Source organism: Bos javanicus, chromosome 23 (genome assembly GCF_032452875.1).
Source record: "Bos javanicus breed banteng chromosome 23, ARS-OSU_banteng_1.0, whole genome shotgun sequence".
Taxonomy (NCBI): domain Eukaryota; kingdom Metazoa; phylum Chordata; class Mammalia; order Artiodactyla; family Bovidae; genus Bos; species Bos javanicus.
In genome coordinates, this window is record NC_083890.1 from 51,010,529 (window position 1) to 51,036,070 (window position 25,542).

The 25,542-nt window shown below is 47.1% G+C and overlaps 1 protein-coding gene and 1 non-coding gene across 2 annotated transcripts; one reads left to right on the plus strand and one right to left on the minus strand.

Moving 5' to 3' along the window:
• Positions 1-202: 202 nt before the first annotated feature.
• Positions 203-24,553, minus strand: LOC133236785 (serpin B6-like). Its single transcript, XM_061398981.1, has 8 exons — positions 24,452-24,553; positions 20,774-20,877; positions 14,709-14,883; positions 14,369-14,518; positions 3,512-3,629; positions 2,411-2,553; positions 850-1,005; positions 203-667 (listed from the first exon to the last, which is right to left on the minus strand). The coding sequence occupies exons 3-8, from the start codon at positions 14,871-14,873 to the stop codon at positions 263-265; spliced, it is 1,137 nt and encodes a 378-aa protein (XP_061254965.1). The 5' UTR covers positions 14,874-14,883; positions 20,774-20,877; positions 24,452-24,553; the 3' UTR covers positions 203-262.
• LOC133237104 (U6 spliceosomal RNA) lies at positions 4,733-4,838 on the plus strand. The gene has a single exon (XR_009733135.1). It is a non-coding gene; the product is annotated as a U6 spliceosomal RNA (small nuclear RNA).
• Positions 24,554-25,542: the final 989 nt, after the last annotated feature.

Consider the following 25,542-nt stretch of genomic DNA (forward strand, 5'->3'; position numbering starts at 1 on the left):
CACACACACATACAGACACAGACATACACAAACACACAGACGTACACACACACACAAGTCACACACACAGACACACACAGACACACACACAGACACACACAGGCACACGCGCACACATACACACACACAGACACACAACACAAACTCACAGGCGGTCTCAATCAGCCCTTTATTTGTGGACCTTCACCAAGGTCACCTGGGTTCCAGCTCTTTGCAGAGATTGGGGAGAGCGGTGAGGAGCACTGGGGGCCCCCCCACCTCGTCACGGCGAGCAGAAGCGGCCGCAGAACAGGATGGCCCCGGTCTTGCTGTGCTGGATGAAGAAGAGGAAGGGGTGGTCGGCACAGAAACGGGGCACGATCCTCAGGATTCTCGGGGTGATCCTGGCCACTGTGGCGGCTGCGGCCTCTGTGCCCTCTTCAGTGACCTCCACGAAGGACTTGTGCACGATCTTGGACAGATGCAAGTCTTGCTGGCACGACATCCCGCTGAAGTCAGCCTGGGCCGCCTCGAAGGCGTCGGTCACGCCCAGGTCTCGGAGGACGCACTCCATGTCGTAACTCTCCTCCAGCGTGAAGCGGGGCAGGAACACCTCCACCTCGTCCTCGTCCATCACATCCAGCTTCGTCCAAGTGACGAATTTCTCATAGGTCAGGGCCTTCTCCACCTGGAGGAGAAGGTAGAAGATCTCAGGGTCTGCAGCAGCGCTGCCCCGGGCACCTTCCACTGTGACCCGCACACTGTGCCTTGCGGGCCCGGGGCAGCCTGCCGGCTGCACACGAGTTCCCAGAGCCCAGTGCCCAGCATGGATCCCGATGAGACCCCATGGGGCCACGGCTGGCTGGTTACCGTGTTCAAGTCTGTGCTCTCACTGGGCAGCAGGATGACCATGTTCAGTTCTTTGCCTACGTAAGGAAGCACCAGAATCTGGGTGCTTATTTCTCCAATGTAGGTTGATTTAAAGGTGGACTTCTTGAACATCATTTGCACAGGTTTCTCCATGTTCTATAAAAGGAATAGATAAATGTTAAGTTGAAACAAGACCTGTGGACACGCTGGATGAGTCATCAGAGCCATCCACCTGAGCCCACACATTCTGTCCTGTCTTCCAGACCCACCCCAGCTCCGTGTCGTCAGCTCGTCTGCACGGCTCCAGCTCCCACCCCTGGTTCCCAGCACTCAGGCCTCAGGCTGCTGTTCTCCTGCTGACCCAGGAGGGCTCCACACAGACTTACCCAGCAGGACCTCTTCCCCGGCACCTGCCCACCTGACATCTGCATCTGGATGCAAAGGAGCCTTCAGGTTGGCTCCCACACTGGCGTCTTGTGTTCCCCTCGACCTGTTCCATCTATACTTTCCCATCTCTGCTCATGGCGACACCACTCATCCCCCAGGCAGACCCTAGAGTGTCTTGGGCCCCTGTCCTTCTCACCTGATAGCTGACCCATGAACAACCATGTTGGCTCTACTTTTAAAGACAACAGGGCTGCCCTGGTGGCTCAGGGGTAAATAATCTGCCTTCCAATGCAGGAGACACAGGCTCCATCCCTGGTCTGGGAACACCCCACAGCCCAGGGGCTTCTAAGCCCACGGGCCACAACTACTGAGCCTGGGCTGAGAGCCCGGGAGCCGCAGCTCCTGAAGTCATGGGCCTGGAGCCTGAGCTCTGCACCAACAGAAGCACCGGCAGGAGAAGCCCGAGCACCGAGCCAAGAGGGTCTCTGCCACGGCAGCTGCAAGAAAGGCTCTGCGGCAACAAGACCCTGCACAGCCAAATAAATAGATACAATTATTAAAAAACAAAACAAAACAATCTGACTTGTGCTTCCTACCCCCACCACTCTCAGCCCAGCCATGGTCATCAGGAAAACTTCCAAGTAACCTCCCTGGTCCTGCACACGGGCCCACAGGGCTCTGGGGGATCAGAGCCACTGTGAGAGGCCACAGGCTCTGTGAGAGCTCAGAGGAGGGACACAGGAACCAGGAACCTGGGCTGCGGAGACCGCTAGGAAGGTTTCTGGACAGCCCTGCAGAGAAAGGCGTCTGTGTAGGTAGCTCCTGATGGGAGGGGGACAGACGGTAGGAACCAGGCCCATGGAGCGTCACAGCCACAGTCTGGAGTTTGAACTGGATCTCAGGGGTTTTAGGAGGCCCAGACACCTGCAAGCTGCCCCGTGGGATGTGTGATACAAGACGGAACACCGGCCGCACAGACCTCCCCTGATGATACAGCAGAGGAGGAGCAGGGGGAGAGGAAGCCAGGGTTTGCCCAGGTCTACATCTGGGCCGCCAAGGCCACGAGAGGCACAAGTTCCTTGAGGTCAGCCTCCTGGCAGGCTCCGTAAACCAAGGGGTTTCCAGGGACCGTTTCCAAGAACCTCCTCCCTTATTATGACACATTCTTGTTCACCTTGCTGACTCTGAAAGGCCTTTCCTTGGTGTGCTCTTTGTTAAACTGTGTGTCCCAATTCCCTTTGAAGTAGATGGCATTCACGAGAACGAGACGTGTCATGGGGTTAACTGAATTTGCAGGGAGCAAGTCTCTAATTTTACCTGCAAAGAAGATTTAAAGACACCAGTTAGCTAACAGGGTTTCCTGGTGGAGGTGCTGGGCACAGTACTTACTGGTCCGTCCCCTGGAGGAGTCAGTGCACAGACCAGAGGGTTCCCTGTCCCCCATACAACCACGTACAGGGAGTTGTCTGTTTACTCGTTAAGTTGGGTCCCACTATTTGTGACCCCATGGACTGTAGCCCACCAGGCTCCTGCGTCCATGGGATTCCCTAGGCAAGAATACTGGAGCAGGTTTCCATTTCCTTCTCCAGGGGATCTTTTGACCCAGGGATCCAACCCGCCTCTCCTGCATTGGCAGGTGTATCTTTACCATCCGAGCCACCAGGGAAACCCATGCAGGGAGCCTGGCCCCTAAAGCTAAATCAGCGACAAAAACCTTAAAGTCTCCGCTCAGTAAAATACCATGAGTTGCATAAAACACATACAATGAACAAATAATAGGGCAGGATAATTCACAGTGACAGAAAAAGGAATGTTTGGTCTACAACGTGAGGGGACTGTCCTGAAGGGGAGAGGCCGAAGCCAGCGTGCAGAGCACGAAAATGAAGAAGCGCAGGTGGACGAGGGCTTGACCGAGTGTCCTGCAGTGATGCTCAGCGACCCGCAGAGCACGCGCTCTGCTGCACAGGCAGGGAGGTGGAGCCCAATCCAGAGTCTTCCTTCCGCCCTTTTTGAAAAGGCAGACTATATGAACATTAACTGCAACAGCCAAAAGTCAAAGTGTGATTGTTCTGGAAGAGGTGCACCAAATATTGATAAGGAGGGGAAAAGCTAGAGAAATTGATTACTGATTAAATTTCAGAAGTGGATTTGAAAGTTTCCAGTTCTTTAGAGAAAAAAGCCATTTCTGTTTACATTTGATGGTCTTGGGAAGGAACTTGTGGAAAATAAGACTCATTCAAATACTGTGTGAACAGAATTAGTGACATGTCCTCACCTTCTGTCTTTTCGGCTACCCAGGTGTTTATGTGCTTCCTGGACTCCTCTGTAGCGCTGAGAAAGTCCAGCTCTTCCATCTCTGCTTGGTAGAATATGCGGCAGGAATCTTTGAAAGACTAGGAGAGATGGAATGACAGAATCACATGGCTACAGAAACAGACAACGCCAAGAGCTTACTTCTTCACCGTGCCGACCTCAACACTGATCATTTGACGGTTACTTGTGTAATGTACAAACGAATGTGCAGAATTAACCTTCAATCTGGTTTCTCAGTTTTCAGCTACATTGAATAAATAACTGAGTAAAATCACAGGCTTCCCAGGTGGCACAGTGGTAAAGAATTTGCCTGCAAACGTTGGAGACAAGGGTTTGATCTCGTGCGGAAGATCCCCTGGAGAAGGAAATGGGAACGCACTCCAGTATTCTTGCCTGGACAGTCCCACGCACAGAGGAGCCTGGAGGGCTACAGTCCATGGGTTGCAAGGAGTCAGACACGACTTAGCGACTAAACAACAACAACACAGCCATTCAAGAGAGGCGATGCGGCAACACTGCCGCCAGCACACGTTCCGGGCGTCACTGCCGTGTGACCCTGGAAAGGTGCAGCGTCTCTCTGGCTTCCTCGCCCCCTGGAAGCAAGGACGCAGCAGTAGCTACGTCTCAGAGGTGCTCTGAGGACCAGGAGAATTGGCTCTGCCGATGTCACGTGGCTGAGTTCTCCGCACACTGTGGACCCTGCATGTCGTGGTCCGGGTGCCTCCTTTCATAGAATCCTCACATCATTCAGGCTCTGCCAACCTACTGCTCCACTTCTTAATTGGGGCTTTTGAAAAAGATGTCAGTCTCCCAGTCTAAGAAAATAGTCTGGAAGCAAAGTGGTCACCTACAAGTCGATACCTCATCATACGCTTGGTGACTTCAACAGCTTTTAAACACATCTGAAAACAAGTGCCTGCTTCTTAAAATACTATTTAGTAAGTAATGACCAGTCAAAAAGCAAACTAAAGCAATATCTAATCATACATTGTGATTGGTATTGGATTCTTGGATACTTGATCAGTATGAAATAACTGACAAATATTTCTCATCTTTTGATTTTATATTCCATACCAAAATAATGTTCTAAATATCAGTGCTTTTCTTGGGATTTCCTAAGAAGGCAGAGGAATAGGATGGGGAGACCACTTTCTCCCCCACAAATTCATCAAAAGAACAATGAGTGCTCACTTAGGCAGCACATACAGTAAAATGGAACGATACAGAGAAGATTAGCATTGCCCCTGAGCAAGGATGACACTCAAATTCGTGAAATGTTCCATATGTTTACCCAAAGCAATCTATAGGTTCAATGCAATCCCTATCAAACTACCAACGGTATTCTTCACAGAGCTAGAACAAATAATTTCACAATTTGTATGGAAACACAAAAAAGCTCAAATAGCCAAAGCAATCTTGAGAAAGAAGAATGGAACTGGAGGAATCAACCTGCCTGACTCCAGGCTCTACTACAAAGCCACAGTCATCAAGACAGTATGGTACTGGCACAAAGACAGAGATCTAGATCAATGCCACAAAATAGAAAGCCCAGAGATAAATCCATGCACCTATGGACACCTTATCTTTGACAAAGGAGGCAAGAATATACAATGGAGAAAAGACAATCTCTTTAACAAGTGGTGCTGGGAAAACTGGTCAACCACTTGTAAAAGAATGAAACTAGAACACTTTCTAACACCATACACAAAAATAAACTCAAAATGGATTAAAGATCTAAACGTAAGACCAGAAACTATAAAACTCCTAGAGGAGAACATAGGCAAAACACTCTCCGACATAAATCACAGCAGGATCCTCTATGATCCACCTCCCAGAATCTTGGAAATAAAAGCAAAAATAAACAAATGGGACCTAATTAAAATTAAAAGCTTCTGCACAACAAAGGACACTCTAAGCAAGGTGAAAAGACAGCCTGCAGAATGGGAGAAAATAATAGCAAATGAAGCAATGGACAAAGAACTAATCTCAAAAATATACAAGCACTGCTGCAGCTCAAATCCAGAAAAATAAATGACCCAATCAAAAAATGGGCCAATGAACTAAACAGACATTTCTCCAAAGAAGACATACAGATGGCTAACAAACACATGAAAAGATGCTCAACATCACTCATTATCAGAGAAATGCAAATCAAAACACAATGAGATACCATTTCATGCCAGTCAGAATGGCTGCTATCCAAATGTCTACAAGCAATAAATGCTGGAGAGGGTGTGGAGAAAAGGGAACCCTCTTACACTGTTGGTGGGAATGCAAACTAGTACGGCCACTATGGAGAACAGTGTGGAGATTCCTTAAAAAACTGGAAATAGAACTGCCTTATGATCCAGCAATCCCACTGCTGGGCATACACACTGAGGAAACCAGAATTGAAAGAGATGCCTGTACCCCAGTGTTCATCGCAGCACTGTTTATAATAGCCAGGACATGGAAGCAACCTAGATGTCCATCAGCAGACGAATGGATAAGAAAGCTGTGGTACATATACACAATGGAGTGTTACTCAGCCATTAAAAAGAATACATATGAATCAGTTCTAATGAGGTGGATGAAACTGGAGCCTATTATACAGAGTGAAGTAAGCCAGAAAGAAAAACACCAATACAGTATACTAACGCATATATATGGAAGTTAGAAAGATGGTACTGATAACCCTGTATGTGAGACAGCAAAAGAGACACAGATCTATAGAACAGACTTTTGGACTCTGTGGGAGAGGGTGAGGGTGGGATGATTTGGCAGAATGGCATTGAAACATGTATAATATCATATATGAAAGGAATCGCCAGTGCAGGTTTGATGTAGGATACAGGAAGCTTCGGGCTGGTGCACTGGGATGACCCAAAGGGATGGTATGGGGAGGGAGGTGGGTTGGGGATTCAGGATGGGGAACGTGTGAACACCCATGGCGGATTCATGTTGATGTATGGAAAAACCAATACAATATTGTAAAGTAATTAGCCTCCAATTAAAATAAATAAATTTATATTAAAAACAACACAAAACAGAAGAACAATGAACACTGAGTAAATTCCATAAAACAACTTCTGAATGCTGGCAGAGGACATCAGGCACCCAGAAGAGTAGCCCATTGTCTTTGAAAGGAGGTCGGAAAAAAATACAAAAGATAAAAAGAGAGACAAATGAGGTAGGTACGGAGATCCATCCCAGGAAGGGAGTCTTAAAAGAGAAGTTTCCAAACACCAGGAAACACTCTCACTGCAGAGTCTGTGGCAAGCTTTGGAACTTCAGAGGGCAACATAACTGGGAGGAAGAATAAATAAATAATTAAAACTCACAGATTACGTGCCCAATGGTAACTGCAAGCGGAGGAGCAGCGCAGACGCCTGCATTGCCACTAGCAAGTGGGGGCTGGGCAGGGAGCTGCGGGCTGCATTGATTAGAGTAAGGACCGGGCCTGAATGCCCCGAGGACAATCTGAGGGAACTAGCTTGAGATAGCAAACCAGACTGTGGGATAGCTACCCCGCGAAAAGCTCTCACCTAAGACACCGCCAGGCCCGCTCACAGGAACAAAGGAGTGACTAGAGCTAGCCGGCTGCGGACCAGCCCATCCCCCGTGGAGACAGGCAGGTGAGGGCAGACAGACCCAGACGGGGGCAATCATGGCCCCAGAGAGGCATCATCTACCAAAATGCAAGCAGGCCTCGTCGCTAACCAAGACTTCTTGGGATTCTGGACGGTCGACATCTGCTGGGAGGGTCGCAGTCAGAGATCAGCTCCCCAGAAGAGACACATGGCACACCTGAGAAGGCACACCTACTGTACACCCAGAAAACAGAGCAGCAGGGATGGGGGAGGCAATAAGTCGCAGCCTTCAACTGGGGGCGACTGCTCGCCAAGCACCTGGTCACCTGAGCTGCTTGGACCTGGGAAGGGCACAAAACACAGGCCCAACCAAGTCTGTGCCTTTGAAGAGTATCCAAGTGCCCAAATCTGAGCGGCTTAGACCTGGGAGGTGCATGCAGCCCAGGGCCAGCCTCAGACAGTTCCCGGCAGAGCAACCTAGAGCCTAAGCAGCATAGACAGGGAAAGCACACATGCCGTGAGCGGTGGCAAACCCAGTGTGGCCGAGACACGGCGAGCACTCCCCACACACGCCAGTGATATTTGATTTCAGCGTCCCTCCCTCCCCACAGCACGACTGAACCAGTGAACCTAAAAAAGTGTCCACTACCGTCCCCTTGTGTCAGGGCAGAAATTAGACACTGAAGGGACCAGCAAATAGAAGAAGCTAAAACAGAGGGAACCGCCTTGGAAGTGACAGCTGCAATAGATTAAAACCCTGTAGTTAGCACTGACTACATAGGAAGGGGCCTATAGATCTTGAGAAATATAAGCCGGATCAAGGAACTATCTGAAAATGAACTGACCCCACACGTCCACAACAACACCAGAGAAAGTCCTAGATATATTTTTACTATTATCATCCTTTAAATTAAAAAAAAAAATTTGTTTTTAAGTCCTCTATTACTCCTTTAATTTTCATTTTTCTAACCTACTATTACTTTGCAACAAAAAAGGCCATATTTTTTAAAGGAAACTTCATATATATCTATTTTATAATTTTTGTGACTTTTTTGTCCTTTAATATTGTATTTTTGAGAATCCAACCTCTACTCTTGATTTTAATCTTTGCTTTTTGGTATTTGTTATCAATTTTGTACCTTTAAGAACCCAATCTTCAATACCCATTTTTACCTGGGAGCAAGATTACTGGCTTGACTGCTCTCTCCCTTTGGATGCTCCTTTTTCTCCACCAGGTCGCCTCTATCTCCTCCCTCCCCCTTCTCTTCTCTACCCAACTCTGTGAATCTCTCTGTGTGTTCCGGATGGTGGAGAACATTTAGGGAACCGATTACTGGCTGGATCTGTCTCTCTCCTTTTGATTCCCCCATTTATCCTCCAGGCCACGACTGTCTCCTTCCTCCCTCTTCTCTTCTCTGTGTAAATCTGTGAACATCTCTGAGGGATCCATACTGTGGAGAGCACGTAGGGATGTGATTACTGGCTAGCTTGCTCTCACCTCTTTTGATTCCCCTTCTCCTACTGGCCACCTCTGTCTCCTTCCTCCCTCTTCCATTCTCTGTATAACTCCATGAACATCTCTGAGCAGTCCAGACTGTGGAGAGCACATAGGGACGTGATTACCAGCTAGCTTGGTCTCTCCCCTTTTGATTCCCCCTCTTCTTCTCCTGCTCACCTCTATCTCCCTCCACCCTCTTCTCTTCTCCATGTAACTCTGTGAACCTCTCTGGGTGTCCCTCACCATGGAGAAACTTTTCATCATTAACCTAGATGTTTTATCATCGGTGCTGTATGGATGGAGAAGTCTTGAGGCTACTGTAAGAATAAGACTGAAAATCAGAGGCAGGAGGCTTAAGTCCAAATCCTGAGCACACCAGAGAACTCCTGACTCCAGGGAACATTAATTGATAGGACCTCATCAAACGCTTCCGTAACTACACTGAAACCAAGCACCACACAAGGGCCAACAAGTTCCAGAGCAAGACTTACCACGCAAATTCTCCAGCAACACAGGAACATAGCCCTGAGCTTCAATATACAGGCTGCCCAAAGTCACTCCAAACCCAGTGACATCTCATAACTCATTACTGGACACTTCATTGCACTCCAGAGAGAAGAAATCCAGCTCCACCCACCAGAACACCGACACTAGCTTCCCTAACCAGGAAACCTTGACAAGCCACCCGTCCAACTCCACCCACAGTGAGGAAATTCCACAATAAAGAGAACTCCACAAACTGCCAGAATATGGAAAGGCCACCCCAAACACAGCAATATAAACAAAATGAAGAGGCAGAGAAATACCCAGCAGGTAAAGTAACAGGATAAATGCCCACCAAACCAAACAAAAGAGGAAGAGATAGGGAATTTACCTGGTAAAGAATTACAAATAATGATAGTGAAAATGATCCAAAATCTTGAAAACAAAATGCAGTTACAGATAAATAGCCTGGAGACAAGGATTGAGAAGATGCAAGAAACGTTTAACAAGGATCTAGAAGAAATAAAAAAGAGTCAATATATAATGAATAATGCAATACATGAGCTCAAAAACGCTCTGGAGGGAACCAACAGTAGAGTAACAGAGGCATAAGATAGGATAAGTGAGGTAGAAGATAGAATGATAGAAATAAGTGAAACAGAGAGGAAAAAAGAAAAATGAATTAAAAGAAATGAGGACAATCTCAGAGACCTCTGGGATAATGTTAAACACCCCAACATTCAAATCATAGGAGTCCCAGAAGAAGAAGACAAAATGAAAGACCATGAGAAAATACTTAAGGAGATAATAGTTAAAAACCTCCCTAAAATGGGGAAGGAAATAATCACTCAAGTCCAAGAAACCCAGAGAGTCCCAAACAGGATAAACCCAAGGCAAAACACCCCAAGACACATATTAATCAAATTAACAAAGATCAAACACAAAGAACAATATTAAAAGCAGCAAGGGAAAAACAACAAATAACACATAAGGGGATTTCCATAAGGATAACAGCTGATCTTTCAATAGAAACTCTTCAGGCCATAAGGGAATGGCAAGACATACTTAAAGTGATGAAAGAAAATAGCCTACAGTCCAGATTACTGTACCCAGCAAGGATCTTATTCAAATATGAAGGAGAAGTCAAAAGCTTTATAGACAAGCAAAAGCTGAGAGAATTCAGCACTACCATACCAGCTCTCCAACAAATGCTAAAGGATCTTCTCTAGACAGGAAACACAGAAAGGGTATATAAACTCAAACCCAAAACAATAAAATAAATGGCAATGGGGTCATACTTATCAATAATTACCTTAAATGTAAATGGTTGAATGCCCCAACCAAAAGACAAAGACTGGCTGAATGGATACAAAGACAAGACCCCTATATATGTTGTCTACAAGAGACCCACCTCAAAACAAGGACACATACAGACTGAAAGTGAAGGGCTGGAAAAAGATATTCCATGCAAATAGAGACCAAAAAAAAAAAAAAACAACACAGGAGTAGCAATACTTATATCAGATAAAATAGACTTTAAAACAAAGGCTGTGAAAAGAGACAAAGAAGGACACTACATAATGATCAAAGGATCAATCCAAGAAGAAGATATAACAATTATAAATATATATGCATCCAACATAGGAGCACAGCAATATGTAAGACAAATGCTAACAAGTATCAAAGGGGAAATTAACAATAACACAATAATAGTGGGAGACTTTAATACCCCATTCATACTTATTGATAGATCAACTAAACAGAAAATTAACAAAGAAACACAAACGTTAAATGATACAATAGACCAGTTAGACCTAATTGATATCTATAGGACATTTCACCCCAAAACAATGAATTTCACCTTTTTCTCAAGCACACATGGAACCTTCTCCAGGATAGATCACATCCTGGGCCATAAATCTAGCCTTGGTAAATTAAAAAAGAATTGAAATCATTCCAAGCATCTTTTCTGACCACAATGCAGTAAGATTAGATCTCAATTACAGGAGAAAAACTATTAAAAATTCCAACATACGGAGGCTGAACAACACGCTGCTGAATAACCAACAAATCACAGAAGATATAAAAAAAGAAATCAAAATACGTGTAGAAACGAATGAAAATGAAAACACAACAACCCAAAACCTCTCGGACACTGTAAAAGCAGTGCTAAGGGGAAGGTTCATAGCAATACAGGCATACCTCAAGAAACAAGAAAAAAGTCAAATAAATGACCTAACTCTACACCTAAAGCAACTAGAAAAGGAAGAAATGAAGAACCCCAGGGTTAGTAGAAAGAAAGACATCTTAAAAATTAAGGCACAAATAAATGCAAAAGAAACAAAAGAGGCCATAGCAAAAATCAACAAAGCCAAAAGCTGGTTCTTTGAAAGGATAAATAAAATTGACAAACCATTAGCCGGACTCATCAAGAAACAAAGAGAGAAAAATCAAATCAATAAAATTAGAAATGAAAATGGAGAGATCACAACAGACAACACAGAAATACAAAGGATCATAAGACACTACTATCAGCAATTAATGCCAATAAAATGGAAACTTGGAAGAAATGGACAAATTCTTAGAAAAGTACAACTTTCCAAAACTCGACCAGGAAGAAACAGAAAATCTTAACAGACCCATCACAAGCACGGAAATTGAAACTGTAATCAAAAATCTTCCAGCAAACAAAAGCCCAGGTCCAGATGGCTTCACAGCTGAATTCTACCAAAAATTTAGAGAAGAGCTAACATTTATCCTCCTCAAACTCTTCCAGAAAATTGCAGAGGAAGGTAAACTTCCAAACTCATTCTATGAGGCCACCATCACCCTAATACCAAAACCTGACAAAGATGCCACAAAAAAAGAAAACTACAGGCCAATATCACTGATGAACATAGATGCAAAAATCCTTAACAAAATTCTAGCAATCAGAATCCAACAATATATTAAAAAGATCATACATCATGACCAAGTGGGCTTTATCCCAGGGATGCAAGGATTCTTCGATATCCACAAATTAATCAATGTAATACACCACATTAACAAATTGAAAAACAAAAGCCATATGATTATCTCAATAGATGCAGAGAAAGCCTTTGACAAAATTCAACATTCATTTAAGATAAAAACCCTCCAGAAAGCAGGAATAGAAGGAACATACCTCAACATATAAAAGCTATATACGACAAACCCACAGCAAACATTATCCTCAATGGTGAAAAATTGAAAGCATTTCCCCTAAAGTCAGGAATAAGACAAGGGTGCCCACTCTCACCATTACTATTCAACATGGTTTTGGAAGTTTTGGAAACAGCAATCAGAACAGAAAAAGAAATAAAAGGAATCCAACTTGGAAAAGAAGTAAAACTCTCACTGTTTGCAGATGACAAGATCCTCTACATAGAAAACCCTAAAGACTCCACCGGAAAACTACTAGAGATAATCAATGAATATAGTAAAGTTGCAGGATATAAAGTCAACACACAGAAATCCCTTGCATTCCTATACACGAATAATGAGAAAATAGAAAGAGAAATTAAGGAAACAATTCCATTCACCATTGCAATGAAAAGAATGAAATACTTAGGAATATATCTACCTAAAGAACAAAAGACCTATATATAGAAAACTATAAAACACTGGTGAAAGAAATTAAAGAGGACACTAATAGACGGAGAAATACACCGTGTTCATGGATCAGGAGAATCAATATAGTGAAAATGAGTATATAACCCAAAGCAATCTATAGGTTCAATGCAATCCCTATCAAACTACCAACGGTATTCTTCACAGAGCTAGAACAAATAATTTCACAATTTGTATGGAAATACAAAAAAGCTCAAATAGCCAAAGCAATCTTGAGAAAGAAGAATGGAACTGGAGGAATCAACCTACCTGACTCCAGGCTCTACTACAAAGCCACAGTCATCAAGACAGTATGGTACTGGCACAAAGACAGAGACCTAGATCAATGCCACAAAATAGAAAGCCCAGAGATAAATCCATGCACCTATGGACACCTTATCTTTGACAAAGGAGGCAAGAATATACAATGGAGAAAAGACAATCTCTTTAACAAGTGGTGCTGGGAAAACTGGTCAACCACTTGTAAAAGAATGAAACTAGAACACTTTCTAACACCATACACAAAAATAAACTCAAAATGGATTAAAGATCTAAACGTAAGACCAGAAACTATAAAACTCCTAGAGGAGAACATAGGCAAAACACTCTCTGACATACATCACAGCAGGATCCTCTATGACCCACCTCCCAGAATCTTGGAAATAAAAGCAAAAATAAACAAATGGGACCTAATTAAAATTAAAAGCTTCTGCACAACAAAGGACACTCTAAGCAAGGTGAAAAGACAGCCTGCAGAATGGGAGAAAATAATAGCAAATGAAGCAATGGACAAAGAACTAATCTCAAAAATATACAAGCAACTGCTGCAGCTCAATTCCAGAAAAATAAATGACCCAATCAAAAAATGGGCCAATGAACTAAACAGACATTTCTCCAAAGAAGACATACAGATGGCTAACAAACACATGAAAAGATGCTCAACATCACTCATTATCAGAGAAATGCAAATCAAAACACAATGAGATACCATTTCATGCCAGTCAGAATGGCTGCTATCCAAAAGTCTACAAACAATAAATGATGGAGAGGGTGTGGAGAAAAGGAAACCCTCTTACACTGTTGGTGGGAATGCAAACTAGTACAGCCACTATGGATAACAGTGTGGAGATTCCTTAAAAAACTGGAAATAGAACTGCCATACGACCCAGCAATCCCACTGCTGGGCATACACACTGAGGAAACCAGAATTGAAAGAGACACCTGTACCTCAGTGTTCATTGCAGCGCTGTTTATAATAGCCAGGACATGGAAGCAACCTAGATGTCCATCAGCAGACGAATGGATAAGAAAGCTGTGGTACATATACACAATGGAGTATTACTCAGCCATTAAAAAGAATACATATGAATCAGTTCTAATGAGGTGGATGAAACTGGAGCCTATTATACAGAGTGAAGTAAGCCAGAAAGAAAAACACCAATACAGTATACTAACGCATATATATGGTCCTACAGGCAATGACCAAACAGTTCCAGGAAGCGTGAGGTCGTGACTGGGGTCCCACACCCCACCCTCCGTGTGGGTCTCAGCCCACAAGGCCAGTCTGCAACACAAGGCCTGCCTCCCGTCTCCACACGACCTCGGTCTCTATCTGCTTCGGGCAATCAGGAGTATGACTTACCGAGAGGAAATCGTAAGTCTTCTCTCCAAAAAGCCTGTTGGCGGTTCTGAGCAAGTACTGTGTGTCCGTCCTATTAACTTCCATGAGAAGGTTCTGGAAACCCTGGTGGACATCTTCACCTCCCCCACTGCTCTTGTTTAGAGAAAGCGTCTGAAAAAAAAAAAAAAAAACAGATAAAAAAGCACAAGTGCAGTACACCCTGACTACAGGAGAGTGAGGCCTGTCTGCCGAGCGAGGCCTGTCTGCCGAGCAAGGCCTTTGGGATTCGGATCACGGACACCGGCTCACGGGCCAAGGAAAGAGCATCGGCCGCCGCCCAGAACCGGCTTCCCGAACGTACCTGGCACATCTGGGCTGCGGTGTTGCCCCTGGCTCCCATGAGGACCATGGCCAGGGCAGAGGAGATGCTTAGGGGCGAGATAAACACATTTTCCGAGCTGCCCTCACCCAGCTTTTTCAGAAGGTTCAAGGCGAAGGTGCCGTTTGCTTCTGACAGTGCATCCATGGTGGCGAAGCTGAAAGGATGGATTTAAAATCAGTGTCACGCAAATTCAGGCCACAGGTCGGCCACGTCTCACTCCGCTCTTAACTGTTGTTAGCACTGACGCTCTGCTTGGACGAGCAAACAGCTACACGCACAAAACTCGGTTTCCTCGGGGCCTCAGACCCCCCCGTGGGCTTCTAACACGTGAACACGGCTGAGACATGCTGCTGACACACAGAGTGTGCTGGGACACGGCCTGGGAGGGTCGGGAAGGAGCTGTGGGCTTTTGCTCCCATTTCTAGATTGTTCGGTGTGTTTGGGGCCTATAGGTACGATTTTATAACAAGAATCATTCAAAATGATCAATCAAAATGCACAGTTACACAAGTTGGACATTATGTAAAGAGAGAGAAAGACCCCAGCCTTGAGATAAAAGAAGTAAATCCCGTACAAAGAAGCATGAAAGCCTCAAAGACAAACCCCCTGACGCCCATGTCTCCTCCTATGGGACCTCCACCTGTGCCAAAGTTCAAATCCAGGGCCCTGTGCCCAGGCCCAGGGTCTGCTCACCCTGCTTGGGACAAGGGCTTGGGATGCCCCCATGTCCACCTCCAGGGCCCGGCCTCAGAGGTCGACAGCCCCGCCACGGAGGGCGTTTGGTCCAGAACAGGACACTGTGGGGAGGGGCGGGGGTGCGCAAGGGTTCAGGGCCTCTCTGCCTGGTGGGAAGGGATGACAGCTGAGAGATCCCCAGTTCTTCAACAGAAAGCAGCGTCAGTCCTAGATACCGACGTGGGAGAAACAGGCAGGTGAGCCCGAGGAAAGGGCGCGAAGCCGCAGGGCGTGCAGGCTGGCAGCCCCGCTCCGGGCCCTGCGTCAGCTCCCTGATTTCTGCTCCCTGCATGAGGACAGGGACGCACCAGGTAATCTGTGCTCCTGATGGCGTGCAGGGCAGCTCACCCCAAAACACTCCACGGCAGCACACTGATTGCTCTGAAGTAAAGAGACTTGAGAAACAGCTGGTGCAAAAAGCATGCTCTGCTCTTCTTCTGCTCACCCTGAAAGCTGAAAATAAATCTCCATGTGGAAATACCCTCCTGTACCAGGAGGTAGAGAGACATCTTTATGGCCAAAGAGGGAAACAAAAGGCTGAAAAGGCTGTACAAGGAACCAGCAAACCCTGTTTCTTCACAAACTTGCTCCCCAGGCAAAAACCCCTTGTTTTGTCAAATCTTCACACACACACAAAGCTGCCTGCCTTGTCACTTCTTGAGTCTTATATCTTCGAGGTTCACACAAAATTCAGTGGGGTTGGTTTTTTGCTATTGATTTGTCTTAGGTCAATTTAATTTCTAGACCAGCCAGGCAGAATGTAGAGGAGAGGAAACACTCCCCCCACACACATTCTCTTCCATCTTTAATATCCAATTTCTTGCTTAGTAGCTAAGTCATGTCTGACTCTTTGGTGATTCCATGGACTACAGCCTACCTGGCCCCCCTGTCCATGGATTTTCCAAGCAAGAATACTGGAGTGGGTTGCCATTTCCTTCTCCAGGGGATCTTTCCGACCCAGGGCTGAACCCGAGGCTCCTGCATTGCAGAAGAATGCTTTCCACTGAGCCAGCAGGACAGGCCTTAATATCCAATACCTTAACACTAATACAGAAAAAAGCAGAGTGCACTTGTCTTCAAAGGCCACAGCGATGCTGGTGGTAGTTCTTTCTGCCCACTGACAACAGTTGCTGATGGTCATTAAAGGTGAGCGCACACCCACTCCCTGTGAAACCGCTAAACTGAAAAGGAAGGAATGAAGACATGAGGCCCAGAGGTTTGTTCAGGGTACTCTGACGGCAGAAAATACGTCAATCGCGAGATAAGTGAACAGCCCACGCTGATACAGGCCCCGAAATCAGACTGGAAGCGGTGCTTCGTGCACTCCCCGGGGAACTGAGACAGAACACCAGAGGCAGCACTGTGCTCCCCAGGCAGGAACTCGGGAGGGTCCTGTACCCAGGGCTGGTGTGAATTGCTCTGATAGTTCAGGCCCTGCAGACTCAACTCAGGAAACAATGCAAAGGAAAGTTATCAGAAACAACACAAAATGAGCATAATTAGCAAACTATGTGATGGCTGACCTGCAGAGCAGCCAGAATCAAGGAAGAAGTCTTAAAACAGGGAAAAGAATGGAGCAAAACCAGCTCCAGAAATAGCTGATTTAAAAAGCAGCTTAGCTCTGCTGGGCTCCAAGGAACAGAGTGAGAGCTGAGCACCAGGTCATGACTCTGCAGTGCAGCCTTCATCATTATGGCAGCGCCCCCTCACCAAAAAGACACACAGAGAGAGAGGGGTGGAGAGCAAACCAAAACACCCTTTTTCAAACAGAAACGTGAACAGGTTGAGAACCATTCGTTTCCAATACTGACAAAGTAAGACAGGGATTCTTCTCACCCTGTGCAAGTGATGCTATAAAGTGCTGCCCCAGTGTTTCCAGTGTAATTAAGAATTGCTGTTGCTGTTCAGTCATAAGTCGTGTCCGACTCTTTGATGACCCCGTGGGCTACAGCCCGCCAGGCTCCTCTGTCCATGGGATTCTTCAGGCAGGAATACTGGAGTGGGTTGCCTCCTCCAGGGGATCTTCTGGACCCAGAGATCAAACCTGAGTTTCCTGCACTGGCAGGTGGATTCTTTCACACTGAGCCACCGGGACAGCCTCAAATACACTTCAGAGTGCAGAGAACAGCACAGCGTCTATGAAATGCACTTCTGCAGCTGTGCTCAAGTCAAGTGCAAAGAAAGGTATTCGTGAAAGTGAAGGTGAATGTCGCTCAGTCATGTCCGACTCTCTCGACCCCATGGACTATACAGTCCATGGAATTCTCCAGGCCAGAATACTGGAGTGGGTAGCCTTTCCCTTCCCCAGGGGATCTTTCCAACCCAGGGATCGAACCCAGGTCTGCCACATTGCAGGCGGATTCTTTACCAGCTGAGCCACAAGGAGGCCCAAGAATCCTGGAGTGGGTAGTCTATCCATTCTCCAAGGGATCTTACAGACCCAGGAATCGAACCAGGGTCTCTTGCATCGCAGGCAGATTCTTTACCAACTGAGCTATCAGGAAAGCTCATTATCACCTTTAGGGAAGGTATACGAAGATATAACAAAGATAAGATAGTCCCATGGACTTCCCTAGTTGCTCAGTTGGTAGAGAATCTGCCTGCAATGTAGGAGACCCCACTTTGATCCCTGGGTCGGAAAGCTGTGCTGGAGAAGGGATAGGCTACCCACTTCAGTATTCTTGGGCTTCCCTTGGTTCAGCTGGTAAGGAATCCGCCTGCTTATTAACAGTCTCACGACTTGGTACAGATGAGATATTTCAATTAGCTTAGATACATAATGAAATTGGACTTCCCTGGTGGCTCAGATGGTAAAGAATCTTCCTGCAGTGCAGGAGCTCCAGGTTCGAGCCATGGGTGGGGAAGATCCCCATTAAGGGGCAGCTCTTCTCCATTCAATGCACATGCCAGTAAGAAGCATACACATTTCACAGGACCCCAAGAGAGCGCAGGGGCCAGGATCCACACTCACAGCGTCGTGACGTCCGCCGCTCCACCTGGTCCGAAAGGAAACCCAGCCTGGTGCCAGCCCCCGCCCAGCCCACTGCCTTCTGCCTCGGGCAGGCCGGTGCCACGGCCCCACCGCCCCACACGTACCAAGCACGGTAGGAACAGGCTGGGCAGGGATGGAGGCGCTGGGGCCCAAATACCTGGGCTGGAGGGGCGGGGCTGAGCGGACGATGGAAGATGTGGGCAGAGCGGGAGGGGCTGGGCTGACCCAGCCATGCTGGAGGGCGGGGCAACAGCCCTGCACGGGGAGCAACAGCATCTTCCTACCCTGCAGCCCCACTAGGTAGCAGAGCTGGAAACCCCACGCTCTATGGATTGGAAGCTGATTGTATGGAAGACTGTATCTGGTCACAAAGAGGCGAGGGATAAAACTCATCAAACACGCTCTTCCTCTTCTGTGGTTTCAGAGGGACGGGAAAGAGGTTTTGTCTCTGTGCAGTGGGTGGCAGCTCTGATGGGCAGGTAACCAGCCCAATGGGGTCAGAAGGATGGAGATAGTGATGCAGTGGGGCTTGGGCTGGGCTCCCCGGGTGACAGAGGAGCCGAGCCCGAGGGAGGGGTGAGGTCCAGGGGCGGCTGGAGGAGGAACAACCAGGCGGATTCACTGGTGGGAAAGGGCTCCCGCTCCCAGGAGGTACACTCAGGACCGGGCAGAGGGTGTGGGCCGGGGAGCGCCCAAGGTGAGGCAGGCGGGCTGGAAGGATTGAGCAGGGCTGGACTGGAAAGAACCTGGAGGCTCTTCTGAAGAACTGGGGTTTTATCCATCAGTCATGGCCCTGTGGTGTCGGAAAAGACTCTTGAGAGTCCCTTGAACTGCAAGGCAATCAACCCAGACAATCCTAAAGGAAGTAAATCCTGAATATTCATTGGAAGGACTGAGGCTGAAGCTGAAGCTCTAATACTTTAGTCACCTGATGTGAAGAGCTGACTCATTGGAAAAGACCCTGATGCTGGGAAAGATTGCAGGCAGGAGGAGAAGGGGATGACAGAGGATGAGATGGTTGGATTCATCATTGACTCAATGGACATGAGTTTGAGCAAGCTCCGGGAGATGGTGTGCTGCAGTCCACGGGGTTGCAAAAAGTCAGACACGACTGAGGGACTGAACAAGAACATTGGGAACCATTGTAAGATTGAAACTGGATGAGTAACGTGATTCCTTCATTCATCCATATCCTCCCCTCCTTCCCTCCCGTTTCCTTTCTGACTCTAGCACCGGCCCTCAGGATGGACTGGGTGCAGGGGGAGAGGACCCAGTGGCCCCTAGGACTCGGCTCTGGGGACCAGGGCACAGCCAGGCGGGCCTGAGCCTGGGCAGTGCAGCAGTGACGGGATGCTGCCCAGAGCTGATGAGGGTGGGCATCACAGGATGTGAGAACCAGGTGGACTGGGGGCAAGGGGCCAGGAAAGGAGTGGAGATGCAGGTGCCAGTTACTAGTGTAACTCAGGTATCTGTACTCATCGTGATGTGATTAAGTGAAAGAGAGCCTCCTGGGGAAGGGGAGGGTCAGGGGTGTAACATAGCATTGCTGTGCTCAGTCGTCAGTCGTGCCGGACTCCTTGAGACCCTGTGGACTGTCGCCCACCATGGACTGAAAATCCACCCGTAGGATTTTCATTTCCTGCTCCAGGGGAGCTTGCTGACCCAGGGATCAAACCCGCATCTCCTGTCAAAGAGGACTCATGGTGCTTGCAGAGCATTAAGTGAAGGTGTCCAGGAGACAAGTAGAAACAGAGCAGGATATGGGACGTGGGTGCAGGAGCCGCATGCGGGATTCACCGGCCCAGCTGCGCCTGTGTGTCAGAGTCATAGCTGAGGACAGAAGCTGAGGTCCCGCCAGAGTGCGAGTGAAAGTCACTCAGTCGTGTCCGACTCTGCGACCCATGGACTGTGTGGTTCATGTTTAGAATTCTGCAGGCCAGAATGCTGGAGTGGGTAGCCTTTCCCTTCTACACGAGATCTTCCTGACCTAGGGATTGAACTTGGGTATCTGCCATCACAAGCCAATTCTTTACCATCTGAGCCACCAGAGAAGCCCCAAAGAGATACATAGGGGACATGAACTCCTTCTAACAATCAGTTAAAACTCAAAAGATTTTGACATGTTATCTTTTCCAACTAAATTTTCCCTATGTGATTACTTTTAAGAACGTAGCATTGTATCTGAAAAATATTTCCCTATCTGGTTGAATCTGAAGGATCCTGACAAAAAAAAAGAAAAAAAGAAAAACAGGGCATTGAACTTCCCGACCCAGGATGCAGTGAGTATAACCATAGTGTCAGTGCAATCAACACTTACAAGAGGTCTTCTGGAAGCTATTTCAGAAGTTTCCCAACACTGTCCAGAAGGGACGAGGTTTCCGCGTTTTTCAAAGGCTTTATTTCATGATCTGACTTTCAGCTCTAGAGAAGAAACAGAGTTGGTTCTGGCAAGCGCACCCCAACAGGTCTGGGTCACCCGTCAGAGCACCATCTCCCACCACCACCAAGGTCAGTCCCTCTTGGCTTCCTAACTTTCAGCCCAGTGAGTCCTGTCTGGGTATTGTTAGCAAAAGACCATACCTGCTGCTCAGCCCGCGGGCACTCAGATGCCATTTCTCAGCAGCCTACAAAGAGCAATGCTGAGCATGGCCCTGTTCTGCAAAGGTTTCTGGAACTTTGAAGGCGTTTCTCCCTCTAAACTTGGTTTTTCCTTAACTTTGAAGACCTTTCTCCCTCTAAACTTGGTTTTTCCTTAACTTTGAAGACCTTTCTCCCCCTAAACTTGGTTTTGCCTTAACTTTCAAGACCTTTCTCCCTCTAAACTTGGTTTTGCCTTAACTTTGAAGACCTTTCTCCCCCTAAACTTGGTTTTGCCTTAACTTTGAAGACCTTTCTCCCTCTAAACTTGGTTTTTCCTTAACTTTGAAGGCCTTTCTCCCTCTAAACTTGTTTATTCCTTAACTTTGAAGACCTTTCTCCACCAAAATTGATTTTTCCTTAACTTTGAAGACCTTTCTCCCTCTAAACTTGGTTTTTCCTTAACTTTGAAGACCTTTCTCCCTCTAAACTTGTTTATTCCTTAACTTTGAAGGCCTTTCTCCCTCTAAACTTGTTTATTCCTTAACTTTGAAGACCTTTCTCCACCAAAATTGATTTTTCCTTAACTTTGAAGACCTTTCTCCCTCTAAACTTGGTTTTTCCTTAACTTTGAAGACCTTTCTCCCTCTAAACTTGGTTTTGCCTTAACTTTGAAGAACTTTCTCCCTCTAAACTTGGTTTTGCCTTAACTTTGAAGACCTTTCTCCCTCTAAACTTGGTTTTGCCTTAACTTTGAAGACCTTTCTCCCTCTAAACTTGTTTATTCCTTAACTTTGAAGACCTTTCTCCCTCTACACTTGGTTTTTTCTTAACTTTGAAGACCTTTCTCCCTCTAAACTTGGTTTTGCCTTAACTTTGAAGACCTTTCTCCCCCTAAACTTGTTTATTCCTTAATTTTGAAGACCTTTCTCCCTCTACACTTGGTTTTTTCTTAACTGTGAAGAACTTTCTCCCCCTAAACTTGGTTTTGCCTTAACTTTGAAGACCTTTCTCCCTCTACACTTGGTTTTTCCTTAACTTTGAAGTCCTTTTTCCCTCTAAACTTGTTTATTCCGTAACTTTGAACACCTTTATCCATCTACACTTGTTTTTTCCTTAAATTTGAAGACCTTTCTCCCTCTAAACTTGGTTTTTTCCTTAATTTTGAAGACCTTTATCCTTCTAAACTTGGTTTTTCCTTACCTTGGAAGACTTTTATCCCTCTCAACTTGGTTTTTCCTTCATTTTGAAGACCTTTCTCCCTCTACACTTCTTTCTTCCATAACTTTGAAGACCTCTGTCCCTCTAAACTTGGTTTTTCCTCAATTTTGAAGAACTTTATCCTTATAAACTTGGTTTTTCCTTACCTTGGAAGACTTTTATCCCTCTCAACTTGGTTTTTCCTTCATTTTGAAGACCTTTCTCCCTCTAACTTCTTTCTTCTGTAACTTTGAAGACCTTTGTCTCTCTAAACTTTTTCTTCCTTAACTTTGAAGAACTTTCTCCTGCTAAACTTGTTTCCTCAATGAGTGGTCCACCCTTGCTTAATGAAGATTGTTACCTCAAGTAGCAGGGAAGTCTCAGCCTCTCCCATGAATGTGGCACTGGGCTGGGCGCTGGGCACCTGGCTGAGGACACAACCTCCGACCTGAGGTGCCTTACAGGTGATGAGAACACCAGAAGTGCTCAGAGGTATTTCCTAGATCTTATGAGAAAACATCCAGATGGTGGCAGCCACACACAAATTCCCCAAGAAAGTCCCCGGCAGACACTTCACTCCGGACGGACTTTATGGAGGAGCTTCTGTGTTCCCCACTAGGTAACCGGCCTTAGGACAGCCTCATTCTCCTTGACTTGATTTTGTGTCCATACAATCAACCGCAGTGACTGGACTGATTTCTAAAGGGATGGTGAGGCTTCCTGAAGGATGTGATTATACACAAATGTTAAAGCTCTTCAGCCAGACGCAGAGGGAAACAGCATTTTAGATCTGGGTCTTCCCGGTGATGTCAGAGAACATGTCCTCTGAGAATGACCTGGGAGGTCCTGGGAGGTGGCCATTGGGGGATGGGGGCATGTGTTCAGGAGGGGATTGAGGAGAAGTCGGTGGCAGGAAGGAGCCTTGAAATCCAAGTCAGCCAGATCGGGAAGGGCCTGCATCCAGCTCACGGAACCCAGAGAAGGGCGCCCGGTGGTTCCAGGTTTCCGCTCATAAAGTGCTGGGCAGTCGGCTCCCCTGCTCACTGCAGCCCTGTCCTCAAGTGTTTTAGCTTCTGTAAAGAAACAAGAGGTGGCCAGGAGGAGGGGACCCAAGCCCAGGAAGGTGTCCCAGTGTTTGGCAACACTGAAAGACAGATCAGGCTGATGGATAAAAACGAACGTTGATTAACCAGGAGATTCCTGGATCCCGAGACTGACCCAGCACCACCCCCAGTGAGGTCAAGCCCCCGAAATGGCACCAGGAGCTGAGAGGAACGATGTGAGTCACAGAGGCAGCCCAGTCAGAGGGCCGGGACCCCTCCTCTGGCTCACTAATCTCCCCCCACCACCACGCTGCGTGTCACATGGCAGAGAAGCGGGACTTCAAGTATGGCCGTTCGGAGGGTTTTTTCCAGACCAAGGAATTTTATGAAAACTACACAGATTGAAAGCTTCAGTTTCACAAGAGGCTTCTCTCTAAAAACCCTGTTCAGTCCTAATGTGGATTTATGACACAGAGGAAAGGACCAGGTTGGACCTAAAGAGACACTTAAGAAGCAAGTCAAATGATAGGGGTAAAATTCCCTGAGACTCAGAACTGAAGCAATCGCAGTGTGCCTCAGAAAGAGGTGAGAGGTCCTGGGTGGGCGGTGAGGGTGGCGGTGACCTGCCCAGGAGCGGAGATCTGGGAAGGGAGGACCCAGGGTGGTCCTCCTACAGGACAGCGGGAACAGGGAGTCGGGGGGACGCACAGGCTGGGCTACATGGGGTGGGTGTATTGGGAGTGACGCCAGGGAGGGGGGCTGCAGAAACAAGAAAGAAGGCAGACATAATTCAGAAGCAATATTAAAATGCAAGATCAGAGTCAGACGGGTATCTCTCAGCCCGCGTTTAAGACATGTGCTAGCGTTGCTGGTATTTCCTTTTCACGAATGTCTGAACCTGACTTCCTGACAGCATTTACACCTATTTGCTCCACAGAGTTGGTGGGCAGTTTCCAGAAGACACTGCATGTCACGTTCGTTAACTTCAGTGAGAAGTGATGGGAAGCTTGGTAAACATCTGCCTCCACCACTGTTGATGGGAAATACCACCACTGACTTTGCATGTCACCTGCTAGGCCCCCGAAGAGAAACCTCCAGACACACCGCTGTGCTGGAGATGTGGTGGGTTCCGACATGAAAGGGGCCCGATTATGTGTCCAGCCAGCATTGCTCACAGGCAGCATAGCTGACGAGTGGGGTCAGATGACCATTCCTGACGTGGTTCCTGTGCTCCTCCACTAGAGGCCAGCTGCACCTCCCTCCATTATGACAACAAAAATACCTCCGGGCGCGCTACCTGTCTTCAAGGGGGACAGTGCCCACCAGCTGATAATGGTGTCACAGACTCATTCAGCCCAGGAGGGCATAAATCATGATAACCGGAGGAAGACAGGAAAAATCTCTTTGGGACTGAATCTAACCTGGCCTGGGGAATACAGGGAAGAGCATATGTAGAAATGAAAGTGAAAATGGTTCACCAGCAACTTCATAGAATTTTCCAGACCCAGAGGAGACTTTGTCAAAATGAGAGTATAGGTGATTCCTGTATCCCCCACCACCCCGACCCCCACCCTGGCCAGAGATTACCTGCTCCATGAGCAGAACCAGGACCCCGGGGAACCCCAGTTGGGTTCCCTGGACGCACCTCAGGTGAATGTGCACACACCCTGGCACTGACTGCTGTTGTTGATCATATTACATGTGAATTATACACAGGATATCGAGCATATGTTAACATCGTGCATATGGCAAGGTTCCATGACACATTCACCCTGATTTGTGGTGATCGGTTATCGGAAACCAAGACACCTGATTACTCACAAGCAGCCAGTCGTGGCTGCCCAGGCTCATAACCTGTGACTCTGGGCATCAGGCCCTGGTGGGCGAGAGCCCCTTTCCCTGTGCACCAGCCACCAACACTTCTCTGAGCCGGAACCACGCACACTCAGCTCTTAGAACCTCACAGCCTCAGAGCCGCACGCCCGGGGCAGGGCAGGTGTGACCCAGCTGTAAGCAGGGGGAGATGTGGCTGAGGAAGCAGGTGAGTCTGAGCCGAGAACCGCAGAGAGCCCCGACTGCTGCTGGCTCACCTTCGGGTTGCTGTCTGCCCTACCATCCAGGACAGAGTTCTGCAGATAAAGAGCGCTGTTCTCCGCAAAGAAGAGCCATATTTAAATCCCCATGTCCTGAATTGGTTTGCCAGAAGTTTTACCTTCATTTTCCTTTCGAAGGATTCCTTAACAAGGAAAATCCCATGTTCTGTTCA